This window comes from Lactuca virosa, chromosome 8 (assembly GCF_052849685.1).
Source record: "Lactuca virosa cultivar CGN04683 chromosome 8, Lactuca_virosa_CGN04683_v6, whole genome shotgun sequence".
NCBI classification, from domain to species: domain Eukaryota; kingdom Viridiplantae; phylum Streptophyta; class Magnoliopsida; order Asterales; family Asteraceae; genus Lactuca; species Lactuca virosa.
The window spans coordinates 255,397,005-255,412,115 of NC_136433.1; the positions used below are offsets into that span (position 1 = coordinate 255,397,005).

The window sequence follows — 15,111 nt, forward strand, 5'->3', positions numbered from 1 at the left end:
TATATGTTGCGGTTTTATATCGGAAAATATATTGGGCTACCCAAAAAAATTTCAGGTTATTTTTAAATGGACCGAAATACAAATTAACCCAAATGGTCCAAAGATTTTTAGCGCACACCAATTAATTTACTGAAACAAAGAAGTATTAAGCCCAAAAATGGGAAAAAAAGGACTTGATCGGTAATTCGGTATTGGGACTTGCCGACTTGGGTTATTGGATCGTTACTTCACTGTCGACTTCTCAGTTGTCGACTCCCAAGCTCCAAATCGAATGTTGTGATAGCCGACATTGGAATATCAAGTCATCAACCATTCTCAATTGCAAAATTTCGGGCACGTCCTCTTCTCCTCGGCTCTTCCATCACAATGAAACAAGTTAGTATAACCAAAATACTCATCCCTATTATGTATTTAGGTTAATTCAAATTCTAATTTTTTGTTATTATGTTTGAAAAATTAGAAATTAACAATTAACTTTGTTAAATTTGGGACTTAGGGTTAATACTTAATGATTATTTGTTGTTGAAACTTGAAATCAAGTTATAGTTGATATATTTTTATTGTAGATTGCTATTTGTTCATGTGTTGTTGAAACTTGGAATCAAGATTATAGTTGATATATCTTCATAATTGATAACTTAATTGTAGGTTGTTATTTGTTAACTGTTGTTGAAACTTGAAATCAAGTTTATAGTTCATATATTTTGATTGTAGGTTGCTATTAAAAGTTTTTTCAAAAGACATTTAGATGTTGGAGACAACAATGGTGAAGGAACTTCCAAAAAAAATAGGGCTAATGTAAGTAATCAAGTTCCACAAACTAATCAACCAATGCCAAAACCACAAGAAATACAATCTAATGAACCTACTCAAGTTCCACAAACTAATCAACCAATGCGAAAACCAAAAGTGACACAATCTTTTGATTTGAATGATCTTCCTTCAGACCCTGGGGATAAGCCAAAGATTACATCTTATAATCATAATCAAAGGGATGAAATAAGGAGGGCATATTTGATTAAAGGGCCTTGTCAACCAAAGGAGCATAATTTTGAATATACATTATTTAATAATAAGCCATGACGTTTTGTTGTGCAATGGTTTACTGATTTTCCATGGTTAGAATATAGCATAAAAGATAAGAAGGCGTATTGTTTTTCTTGCTACTTGTTTGGAGATATGGTAGGGGAACATGGTGGAAGAGATGCATTTATAACCGAAGGCTTTCACAATTGGAGTAAAAAAGGCTCATTCCGGAAACATATGTGTAATATTCAAGGTTATCACCATAAGGCCCAAGAAAAGTGTGATTTGCTATTGAGAAAAAACCAATCTATCGGTGAAGTCTTGCATAAGCAAACAGAACTTGAGAAAAGTAATTATGAAATTCGATTACGTGCTACAATCCGTAGTTGTAGATTTTTATTGAAAAATGCATTACCATTTCGTGGACATGATGAGACGGAAAAGTCTAATAATAAAGGACTTTTCATTGAAGTCTTATCTTTGATTAGAGAAGATAATGAGAAAGTTTTTAAAGTTACTTTAGAAAATGCTCCAAAAAATGAAAAGTTCACTTCTCCCACTATTCAAAAAGATATTGTCGATTGCTTTTCAAAAGAGATAATCAAGTCTATTTGTGATGAAATTGGTAAAGATGTGTTTGCTATTTTAGTTGATGAGTCTAGTGATGTTTCCAAAAAAGAACAAATGGCAATAGTTTTGAGATATATTGATAGACTTAGGATTGTAAAGGAAAGATTTATTGGAGTTGTTCATGTGTTGGATACATCTTCTTTGACTCTTAAAGCCGCCATTGATACCGTATTTTCCAACAATAACTTAAGTATGGCTCATGTGAGAAATCATAATATATTTATTCCTTTAAATAATAATACGATATTAGTTTTATTTTTATTTCTTATAGTTTTTTTTTAATATTCTTAAATATATAGGTGAGGGGACAAGGTTATGATGGAGCAAGTAATATGAGTGGTGCATTCAACGGTTTGAAATCTTTGATTTTAAATGAAAACAATTATGCACATTATATACATTGTTTTGCACACCAACTTCAATTAGTGGTAGTGGCGGTTGCAAAGAAACATGATGATGTTGATGAATTCTTTGAACAAGTAGCTTTGGTGGTTACTGTCGTTTGTGGGTCTTGTAAGAGAAAAGATATGATACGAGAAATGCAAAAAGAAAGAGTGGCAGCTGCAATTGGTAGTGGTGAAACTGAACCAGGAAGAGGGTTGAATCAAGAGATTTCTCTTGTACGAGCTGGAGATAGTAGATGGGGTTCACATTTTAGAACAATTGTAAGTTTGGTGAATTTGTTTGTAGAAGTTGTTGCGGTACTTAAATATGTCAGAGAGGAGGGGTCTACTTTATCTAACCGTAATCAAGCAAAGGGTATTTTGTCATATTTCAAGACACTTGATTTCGTGTTTCTTTTACACTTGATGTTGGAAATTCTATGCCTCACGGATACCTTGTCAAAGCATCTTCAAAAAAAATATCAAAATATTTTGGAAGCGGCTTCGTTAGTAAAAGGGACAAAGAAAGCATTGCTAGTTTTTAGAAAAGATGGGTTTCCACAAATTTGGAAGAAGGTATGTGCTTTTTGTGAAAATCATAGTATTGGAATTGTGGACATGACGGAATATTATGTTACCCCACGCAAGCGTAGGACCAATAAGACTAATCAACATCATTTTGAAGTTGTGATTTTTAACACAATTTTAGATGTGCAAATTCAAGAATTTGGGGATAGATTTAGTGAAGTTAACACGGAGTTGATGGAGAACATGGCGGCTTTGAGTCCTTGTGACTCGTTTTCTAGTTTTCATAAAGCAAAGTTGTTAAAGCTAAGCGAGATATACAAAAACGATTTTGAAGATTCAGAAAGGGCACAACTTAACGGGCAACTTGATATCTATTATCACTCTTTGCTCCATGATGATAGATTTTTCAACTTGAAGGGAATTGCAGACCTCTCTCGTTTGTTGGTGGAAACCGGGAAGCACCTCTCTTTTCTTTTGGTTTATAGATTATTAAAACTAGCTTTGGTTTTGCCCGTCGCAACCGCAACCGTTGAACGGTGTTTTTCTGCAATGAAGTTCTTGAAGACCGATTTGCGTAATAGAATAGGTGACGATTTTATTAACGGTGCTTTAATTTGTAGTGTAGAATAGGAAGCCCTAGAGAATGTTAAGACTAAAAATGTAATTAGTCACTTTCGTAAAATGAAAGATCGAAGAGGTCAACTTTAAAACGTAACGTTGTTATGGAAGTTGAACTTTATATTTAATGAAATTTCGTTTTTTTTCTTATTATATATTACACAAAAAAAAATCCGGGATACCCATTTATTTTGATCCTGGCTCGCCACTGTTAAGGGTTCAACTTTAGTACGAGACATATCTGAAATTAAAAGTAGTTTAAGAATATATTTCTTTTATGTTTTAAAAAATGTTAACTCAAATTACATGTAATAAATACAATTTAGTACCTTTTGTAAAAAGCAAAGAGAGAAAGTCCTCACACATTGGTTTAATAACCGGTTTGAAACGATTGGAGCAGTAATCGGGATAGCGGTTCGACAAAAATCGGTTTGATGTTAAATTTTAGACCGGATCGAACCGGGCATTTTCTTCAAAAGCCGGTTGAACCGGTACTATAGAACCAGTAAAAAACCATTTGAACTGGTAGATACAACTCATTTCCAAAGCAAATTGAATTATTTTTGTAGTGTACATAATTCGAAAGCCAACACACCACCGTCAACTATATATATATATATATATATATATATATATATATATATATATATATATATATATATATATATATTTAAAAAATCTGGTGAATTATTGGGTGAACCGGTTCAAACCGACGGTCAAATCGGTTGAACCGGAAACCGATCTATAGACTTATTCAACTAAAAAGAATTAAGGCGCGCATACGAAATAAATCACACATTAGTATATGTTAAATTAATAAATAATAATACTGCAAGTGATGCCCATCCTAGCTGGGTTGATGCACTGGATTTTATATCCATGTGGGGCGTGAGGTTGGGAGTTCGATTCCTTTAAACTACCTCTTGTGGTGCCACATGTGGGGAATTTTTCCATGTAAATCCCTATGGAGGTTGGATTTGCACTGCAAAGGAACTCAGAGTATTCGTCGAAATATTATGAGTAGGCTTTCACTTAATAATAATAATACTACGTGTTAAATCTATACTTTATCCGTGTTTTGCTACCTCTATAAATGTGAAGTATATTGATATCCGCAACATATACACTGAAACATTCATAAACAATTAATAAACAAATGCGTGTTAAGATTCTTAGTATATTTTCTAAACCTACATCGGGACTTCACATGGACTGTCGATCAATATAACCATAATTTGATACTACTAACTAATGTTTGACGTGGCGCCACTTAATTAAACTACTACCAACCCTTTGTTATTTTCGAAAACTCCATAATCAAATTATTATATATATATATTAAATATATGAAAAATAGTAACAGTAAACTGCATATAGGATTGGCAAAATTGGTCCATAAGTTTTTATATTTTCAATTGTGCATATTTTTGTCACTAAAATTTGTCATATTACAATTTAGTCCCTTCAACAGTACCTGACCACGATACTGTTAATCGGTTACCACCCCCTCATCCGGTATATTCACCGCTTCATCTGGATCCTTCCTCATTCCACTGTTTCAGGAACCCACCGCCTCATCTTATTCTTCTTCAACCCTCTGTGTCAGTGTCTCCTCTTCTATCCCCTCCTTGCTTTCGCCCAGTTATCCACCGCCTCAGCCTTTCCACCGCTTATCATCGTTTTTCTACAGTTCTGTCGCCTTTCATTTTCTCTTCTCTGCTTCACACACGACCTTCAGCACGGTTGAGGCGCCAGAAAAGGATCGACTGCAAGATCGAAGGTCGGGATCGACTGCAACTGTTGGCCGTCTTCCTCTGCCACTGAAGCGACAGATCTTGCAGCGCGTTTCATCTGGGTTTAGGGCTTCGAATCGATTGCTTCGATGTCCACCATCAGCTTCCACATCCAACGCTATCGTCATGTTGATCTGATGACGACGACTTTAACATTATGTAGTTCTACCATCGATGTAGGGTGTTTCATACGGTTTGGTTTCCATCGAGGGTTGATTTGTATTTCCATCTTAACCTGCTCTAACATCGGTTATACAACTCTTTCATTTTTACATTTTTTTTGTTGATTTCGTGAATCTCGGTTGTTCATCACTCCCTTCACACCTTTCTTTTAAGATTTGCTTTTATTAATTTTGGATGTTTATGCAGAAGCAGGATTTAAAAAACCAAAAACCTTGAAGTGTCGGAAGGTACTCTTAAGCAAAGTCGACTCCAAAATCACATTTATGTTCTTTATCCACAGTAATCGTAAAACCCCAAATCATGATTGTAGTGTTGATAGCTAAAATTACTGATAGTAATATCGAGTTTTCGTTGTCAAATGTTGTTTTTAGATTGTACCTTTTTTAGAATGTATTTAAGATTATTAAATTAGGTACCTGTTGCATTAAGAATGACAGTATTGATATTGATCGCATCCACCCTGGTCTAGGTATCTTTCTCAATTCAAAGTTTAAATCTTTAAAGAACATTTCAACTCAATCAAAGCTTCTGATCTTTGTTCTTCCAGGTGGTGGTATGTATACTTCAAGAATCATTATATTAACTTGAAATCCAACTTTCACTTTTCTAACAAAGGGTATCTGTCTTTTTTTTTTTTCTTTTTTTTTGCAGAACATGAACCTTTTGTTTACGGATGAAAAACTTACCCTTTCAAGGCTTTGAAATGAGTCAATCACATAAGAATGTATCTGTTTCTTATGTGATTATTTCTAATCCAAGAATCATTATATTAACTTGAAATCCAACTTTCACTTTTCTAACAAAGGGTATCTGTCTTTTTTTTCTTTTTTTGCAGAACATGAACCTTTTGTTTACCGATGAAAAACTTACCCTTTCAAGGCTTTGAAATGAGTCAATCACATAAGAATGTATCTGTTTCTTATGTGATTATTTGTAATCCAAGGTTGGCAGTTGTTTATTGCATTCATAAAACTCATAAAGGTCTTTATTTTTCCATCTGTACTTTTTTTTTCTCATTTGTTTGATGTATCTTAAGTGTCAAAGGTTATCATTACCAGTTTCCAGTAATTGTGATTGAATGAAGACTTAACATCCATCCATAAAAGGTTAACGGTTTATTCTATTGTAAAGGCATTATTGGTGTTACCAATTTTATTCAATGCTGATTTTGTTGTTAATCCATCTAAAGGATCAAAGTTATAATGTTAACAATTCATTTCTCCATTCAAATAATAACAGCAGCTCTGGCTTCGGCTAAAGAACCTTATATAAATAGAAATAAAGGTCTGCTACTTTACCCATTTCTTCGTGTTTTTTTGCTACCAGGTTTTACAATTTTGTTTGGTTTATTTTTAGTATACATCTATTAAAGCTTGGAAATAAGTGAAAACTTACTGGAAAGGAACCAGGACGACCGGTACCACCGCCACAAACCTAGTACGCCAGGTTTTACCTTCTCTGTTAGTGTTATTTTGCATTTTTATATTACATTTCAAATATATGTCGTTCATTTAGGTTGGAGATAGGTTTTAAAAAGGATATAATCCTTTTAGTGGGTTTCATTCTCCAATTACGAGTTATCATTGACAACCAAATGGATTTTCCAGGGGAAATAGGGTATGTTCATTTCCTCATATAGTAATTTTTATTCTTTTTTTTTTAAAATGAGATGAGATGGTTTTCTGAAACATAACAATGGGGTTTCGGATCTGTTTATCTGGTCATGGCCACTACAGAATCATAACAGATGTAAAGTCAACATTTAACCATTAAATATTTAAATCAAAACTCTAAATCATACATTTATGTTTTTTTTCTTTTCTACTCTTGCAATGCCAAAAAATGGAATTGGATTGTTTCCAGATGTGGGGGTTTGCTTATATAGCAGCTAAGGGCCAGGAGAAGGATCAATTTGGTTCAAATAAATCAGTTAAAGAAATAACCGAAGATGTAGATACAAATCAGAAAAAAGATGATCCTACAGGTATAAATAATAGAACGTAAATTTCCAATTTCGTACAAAAACTACAACATTTGTTTTTTCTAAAATAATTCCAGCTAAAAAACATTCATCTAAAGTACAATACAGGTTGCACATTCAAATTCTGCACAGTTGTCCATCGAACAGGTTCATTTTCTTTAATTTTGCTTTATATCATATGTTAAATGATTTTGTTTTGGCCGTTGATAGGAGAACTTGGTTTGTGCTATGGTTCGAATTAGGTGGTTAGGGTTGGGGGTGATGTGTACTCGATTGGAGCCATTACTGTTATGAAAGGTTATTATAGACAGAGTTTGAGTTTCCTCTGTGGTTTGATTATCGTTTTTACTAATCAGGTAATTTTATGAGGTTTGAATTGAAATTATGTCTTTATAGATTATAATAATAATAAAGAAATACTTTTATTTGAAATTAATGATATTATTATTATTTTAAATTTTATTGTTAGATATCAGGGTATGGATGGGCAGGAATGTTGAGAAGGTATTTGGTTGATCCAGTGGAGAAAAACCTACCTCAGGTTTCTCTGTTTAGGTCGGTAACATTTTATTTTAATATTTACAATTAATTAGTTATAATTATATTATATAATAATTAATGATTAATCAATGAATGTATTCATCTTCGACTTTATGGTTCGGTGGAAAAAGTTACAACCTATATTTCTATGCTAAATATTCCTTTTGAGAGCTTGAAAAGTTTATATACAAAAACTGAAGAAGGTGTTTTAAATTTTATTATTGCAACTTCACGTATTGGAATCTGGGAATTATATAAGCAGTTTTTTTTTTTTTTTTTAGAGATAGTTGGGTAATTTTACATTTATATCAATCTATATGATCATTGAAGATCAGGGAATCTATTGTTGAGGATGATTATTATTGTTTTCCCTTAATGTTCAACTTTAGATATGCGAACAAGAAGTTTAACAATCAATACATGGCAACAGTAGGAGTCGATTTCTTGACAAAAGAAGTGGAATTTGAGGATAGGCTCTTCACTCTACATGGAGCCCTAATTTGTGCATCAACGGACAACACATTAAAGCTTTGGGACCTCAATAAACCAGCCAAATTTGGTTGTTCATCAACCACAACGAACAGTTGCATGTTAACCATTAAAGGTCATACTAATGAGAAGCTATGTTATTACATTTACTATATTCTCTTGATGATAATATTCTTCTGATTTTCTCATTTATCTGTTGTTAATGGATTCATTACATGTGGTTCATAAACATATGAGGTATTATGCCTATGCCCTATTTCTGTTTATCATTTTGAGAATTTGAAATTTTAATGGAATGGTGATTTCAACTTTGGTTTCTAGTTTCTTTTGAAAAGAAATTGAGTTTTTACTTTGTGGTTGACAGAAACGTGGTAATCAAACTAATAAATATTAAACGCAATACCATTTAACTATAACAAAAAACCAACATTTAAGGATTCGGGAAAAAACGAAATTGAAGGCTTCCGACCCCCGCAAAGCGGGGGACACTTTTCTAGTTATAATTATAATAACATTATAAAAGCAAATCAGCATAATTATAACATATCTTATTGGGTTGCCAGCAAATACCAAAACAAAGTTGAAAAAACAAGAGTCTGGTTTGCTAAATGGGAATTTTCTAATATATGTTTAATACCATATATAAAAAACATAATAACTATTAAGGATATTATGTGAAATATACTAGTTATAAAGAATTTTTTCCATACTTATTATATTTCATTTTTTCAATGAGAGATATTCTCTGTAATTAATGTATTTTATATTTAATTATGATATTATTCCTTATAATTAATATTTTTTATGTGTGTGGATACAGAAAAATCATTTGTTAAGTATATTAAGGGTTTACCTGAAACTAGGAATTATTGTAGTCATTTTACAATAAGTAATGAAAGTGGCATGTAATTAATAAACCATGAAAGGTTTGGATGTAACTTTGTATAGAAACGTTAACCTTCGACTTTCTTGATGGTGCAATCATAAAAGATTCCATTATAATCACCACAAACAAGGATTAATTCCATCGATATATAGATTTGTAACTTAAAGCGGGTGATGGCCCATGGTGCCTAGTTTGTGGATGTTAGTGTAAAAGTTGACAATGTCGTCTTTCATGAGCTCTTCACATCCGAGAGGGAATGGATCGACACAACCCCTCGACACCAATACATGGCTCGACGTACACCGCCCCTCAAGCTCCATATGTTAAACTCGACACCCCAACTTGGTATTTCTTTAAGTCACTCTCCCCACTCACCCATACTTTTCCCATCTTCTCTTCTTCTTTCTCCTCTATTTCTTGTTGTTTCCCATTCCAGTTGTTTGGCCTCACACCTTAACAAAGTGAGGTGAAGGTGGAGAAGGCTGTGACATCCCCATTTTTACGCCCAGAAAAGACCAATTTCGTTTGTGCTTTTTAATAAAAATCAGAGTAAATTCTTAAGAAAAGTGTTGCGGAATTTGTTCCCAAAACAAAGTATGATAAAAATTTAACAAAGCATTTCTTAAAGAAATGTATTTTCATTACATTACAAAAAAAACTCGGGATGTCAATCATCGATACAGATCGTAAGCATAAACCAAAAACATCATAGGCCACAAAACACAATCTGGCCTCAAAACAACATAGGCCTTACAATATTCCATTTATTTTCTACTGGCCTAAAATCCACAATCTTTCGTCAAGTCATCCAACTATGCTTTTGCCACTACCTGTAATACAAGAAACTTAGTGGGTCAGGCTGGGGAGCCTAGTGAGCATATAGGGTTTTCAACCAACAATAAATAAGTTTATTATTTTCATCAATCATTAAACCCGATTACCCGTTCCCGTTATCCTCACTTTACGTCCCTAAAGCATCTCTCATAAGGGACCTATCCTAATGAATTTCATCGGATGGACACTACTGCTAAGGGGATTCCTCAGCCATATGTGTCCGTAAGGCAACCATGGGGGGGGGATGGTGTACACCAGTGAACACATCATTCACAGACACCTACAAGTTGCGAGCCTGCTAGCGTTCCGCTGGACTTCCTAGAAAAGTCTGTGGTCGTCATCCATACTCTGCTAGATGACCGGATCAACGTCAACATCTAGGCCTCTCATCATTTTATTTCACAACACACCAACTATTTCATCTACCCATGCTTTACCCAACATTTTTGTAGATATAAAATACATATACAATCCAGATCTGTAAAACAAAGTTTAAATCTTTCATACAGCATAGATCTCAAAGTATAAAACATACATATATAGTTTAGATCTGAAAAGTGTAGATCTGAAGTTAGAAACTCTAGATCTGAAGGAAAAGGGTTCAGATTTGGAAGAAAAGTTTAGATCTGAAAGAAAAAGTTCAGATCTGCGTAAAAAGAGGTTCAGATCTTTCATCCAGCATAGATCCCAAGTAAACAGATAATATATATACACATAGCACGTAATTTATATAAAATACTTCATATCTATGTGTAAGATGAAGAGTGATTCAGACAACACTTTGTTTATATATATACACTCACCTGATGAGGAGTGATTCATACAACACTTTGTTTCTTAAAAAAATATTCTTTGACGAAACCGGGAAGTTTGCTTGAAAAATCGGGCTCTACACGGGCAGAGTTTCAAACCGAAAAACTCTTTTTCTCGGAGAGTCCGGGCTCTCCGAGGCTTTCTCCTAGAGCTAGAAAGGTTCCCTAGGCTTCGGGGGGTTTAGGGGGGTAGTGAGAGAAAGTAGAGAGAGAAAGTAGAAGCTTTTGGAGTGAAATACTCGGCAGCCCTCGGCCCCCTTTTATAGGCGAGACCTCGAACATACGCTGGGCGTAGTCCTCGGTTACGCTGTGTGTAAGGCTCGCTCCGTACACACGTGTCGCAAGGCTGCTGGGGTGACGTGGTTTGTTCCGATACCATATACTTCAGAGAACACGAGGTATATCGAGCTGCGTACGCGAGGCGCATGTGCGAATGTTGGGCGTTCGAAGACCTACGCGGGGCGTAGCCTCGCATCCAGCTTCGTAATTTGCACTCCCGACTTCAAAAATTCATAACATTCGCATACGAGCTCCGTTTTAAACGTTATTTATATCCACGTGTAGGCGGGACCGTACTCTACGACTTTCGTTTAGACTTCGTCGGCTAGTTCTCGACCGATTGTAAATTTAATAGTATGGGAAGATTACACTGTTTAACGACCGTGTAAAACTCATAACTTCTACATACGGACTCCGTTTTCGTCTGTCTTTTTACCGTTGAGCTCCTATTGACAAGATATTCAATTCTCGTTTAGGTTGTGTTGGGTAAAAACCGCTCGATCTAATATTCGAACTTCGGGTTGTGCACTGCTGATCCGAAACTTAGAAAAATCATAACTTCCTCATACGAAGTCAGATTTGGGCGTTCTTTTTATGCACGCTCTCGGTTTAACAAATACTACGACTTTCTTTTAGATTGCTAGGGCTATAAAGTCCCCTATCGTAAATTCACTATTTACGTAACGCAGTGTCGTGCTGGTTCTGTCGCGAAACTTTGACATGTCAAAACTTTTTCATTATAACTCGGATTTCGGCGTTCCTTATATCTCCGGAACCCTTGTCACGACCACTAAAACTTTCTTCATGGATATTGGGTTTATCTAACATTTTATTTTTTGACGCTTATTTTTATCCTTTATTTATTATATTATTACAAACAAGTAATAAGCACACAACAACACATAATTCACGTAATATTCAAGTAATTCATCTTTATTACTTTAAAATGAGTTACAATGGTTGAACTAGACTATTACATCATCATTAGTGCTAAACCCAGAAACACGGGCGTTACAATTCTCTCGCCCTTAGGATGATTCCTTCCTCGGAATCATGCATCTGCAAACAAATGCAGATAGCGACTCATCATGTCACTTTCCGTTTCCCAGGTGAGATTTGGCCCATTCGAATGTTTCCATCGCACAAGCACTAAGTCAACCATCTTGCGTCGCAACTTCTTCGTCTTACGGTCAACAATCACCTCGGGCTCTTCGATTAGCTTCTTATTGTCATCCATCCTTAACTCCGAAATTGGAATTATGTCGGGACGTTTTCCCGTGAACTTCCTGAAATAACACACATGGAATGTGTTATGAATACCCTCTAGTTCTTTAGGTAGTTCTAGCTTGTAAGCTTGGTTCCTAATCCTCTGAAGAACTTTGAACGGTCCAATAAACCTTGGACTTAACTTTCCTCTTTTCCCAAATCTTATAAGTCCCTTCCACGATGAGACTTTGAGCAATACTAAATCTCCAACTTTGAATGTCACTGGTCGTCTCTTCTTGTCGGCATAGTTCTTTTGACGGTCCTGAGCTGCTAACATCCTTTCCCTAATTACTTTCAGCTTTTCAGCAGTCTGATGGACTATCTCGGGGCCCATAAACTGCTTTTCTCCGGCTTCAAGCCAACAAGATGGCGTACAACACTTTTGTCCATATAAGGCTTGATAAGGTGTCATATTGATGCTCGAATGGTAACTATTGTTGTAGGAAAATTCTACCAGAGGTAAATGCTCATTCCAGTTACCTTGAAATTCTAGGGTACATGCTCTTAGCATATCTTCAAGTGTTTGAATCGTTCTTTCGCTCTGACCATCGGTCTGCGGATGGTAAGCTATACTTAAACACAAGTTTGTACCCAATTCCTCTTCTAACTTTTCCAAAACCTTGACGTGAAATGACTATCACGATCTGATACAATCGTTAAAGGAACACCGTAAAGTCTTACTACCTCCTTCACGTAAGCGTTGGCAAGCTTATCCATAGACCATCTTTCATTAGCTGCTATGAAGTGTGCACTCTTAGTGAATCGATCAACGACCACCCAAATTATGTCGTGACCGTCCTTTGTTCTGGGCACTTTAGTGACAAAATCCATGGTGATGTCTTCCCACTTACCCATGGGTACAGGTAAAGGTTCTAAACTCCCATACCGTTTCTGATGTTGTGCCTTAACTCTCGCACATGTCACACACTCGGCCACATACATTGCAACATCGAGCTTCATCGTCGACCACCAATAGTAGGGTTTCAGATCCCTATACATTTTTGTGTTGCCGGGATGAATCGAGTACATGGTCTTGTGAGCTTCTTCCATCGGAAGATCTCTTATTCCTCCCGTTTTAGGTACCCAAATCCTATCTTGGAATACCTTCAATCCTTGATTGTTTGTACCGAACACCAGCGGTTTGCCCAAACGCTCTTCCTTTCAGTCATTTTTCTCCGAAGCTTCTTCCTGAGCTTTCTTGATGCTTTCCACAATCGTTGAGACAACTTCAATTCTCAATACCCTTGGCCTTTTCCTTTCAAGGCTCACTTTTCGGCTCAAAGCATCAACTGCGACATTCGCTTTACCAGGGTGGTAAATTATCTCGCAATCGTAATCTTTAAGCAACTCTAGCTAGCGTCGTTGTCTCATATTCAACTCTTTTTGATCAAAGAGATACTGAAGACTCTTATGATCAGTGAAAAGATTGCACTTCGTTCGTAAAGATAATGCCTCCATATCTTTAGTGCAAATACTATCGCTGCCAACTCCAAATCATGAGTGGGGTAGTTCTTTTCTTGTTCTTTCAATTGTCTCGATGCATATGCTATCACCTTATCCCTTTGGGTCAGAACACATCCCAACCCGACTCCCGGCACATCGCTATACACTGCGAAGTCTTCAACTCCATCGGGTAGAGAAAGAATCGGTGGTTCACATAATTTCTTCTTTAGCTTCTCGAATGCTTCTTCGTGCTTCTTGCTCCATGTATAAGTAGCTGCTTTATGGGTCAAAGCCGTCAATGGAGCAGCTATCGAAGAATAGCCTTGGATAAACCTTCGGTAATCTCCAGCTAATCCTAGAAAGCTTCGGATCTCCGTGGGACTCTTCGGTCGTTCCCACTTCATTACAACTTCAATCTTTGCTGGGTCAACCATGATCCCTTCTTGGTTGACCACATGACTTAAGAATTGGACTTCCCGAATCCAAAAATCACATTTGGAGAACTTTGCATACAACTTCTCCCTCTTCAAAATTTCTAGCACCTCTCGTAGATGCTTGCCATGCTCCTTCTTGCTTTTTGAGTAAACCAGAATATCATCTATGAAAACTATCACGGATTTATCGAGGAATGGTTTACAAACCATGTTCATCAAATCCATGAATGTTGTTGGAGCATTGGTTAGTCCAAATGACATAACCAAGAACTCATAGTGTATGTACCTCGTTCTAAACGTGGTTTTCTCAATATCCTACTCTTGCACTTTCAGCTGATGATATCCTGACCTAAGATCGATTTTCGAGAAATAGCTCGAACCTTGCAGCTGATCGAACAGGTCATCAATCCTTGGCAACGGGTACTTATTGTTCACTGTCGCCTTGTTCAGCTATCTATAATCTATGCACGTTCGCAGGATTCCATCTTTCTGTTGGATAAGGTGTCTAAGTCCATAACTATTTCTGGTATGTACTTGACCCGACCAGGCATGGTCCATTTGGGTTGCATGGCATCATGCATTTGGATAGACTAAATGAGAGAAATAACACTTGTGGTTTATTAATATATTATAAGTTCTAATATATAAATAGTATTATTTAATTAGTATTGATCAAGAATTAATCTAGGATTAATTAAGTGATCAAAAGATGACTAATTAAATATATGGGTTGATCATGTAAATCATCCATAACTTGTATAGTGGGCTAAAAGGCTCCATGGATAATCAAGTTGGGTTAAACCCATTGAATGCTCCATGGAGGCTCCATGGGAGTTACAAACCCCTGGGTCATGGAAATGAAGAGTCATGCCACATTAGGGTTTACATGGTGTAACCCTAGATGTGACACACTATATAAGCAACATGTTCTCCACCAAAATCGGTGACAATAAGAAACAAGAGGGCTAGGCCGATTTTAGAAGTGT

The 15,111-nt window shown here is 35.8% G+C and overlaps 1 protein-coding gene across 1 annotated transcript; it reads left to right on the forward strand.

The window, feature by feature from the left end:
- Positions 1–1,179: 1,179 nt before the first annotated feature.
- Positions 1,180–5,838, forward strand: LOC145131453 (uncharacterized). The gene is made up of 5 exons (XM_079066134.1): positions 1,180–1,857; positions 1,956–3,141; positions 5,348–5,440; positions 5,574–5,714; positions 5,813–5,838. The coding sequence occupies exons 1-5, from the start codon at positions 1,180–1,182 to the stop codon at positions 5,836–5,838; spliced, it is 2,124 nt and encodes a 707-aa protein (XP_078922260.1).
- The last annotated feature ends 9,273 nt before the right edge of the window (positions 5,839–15,111 follow it).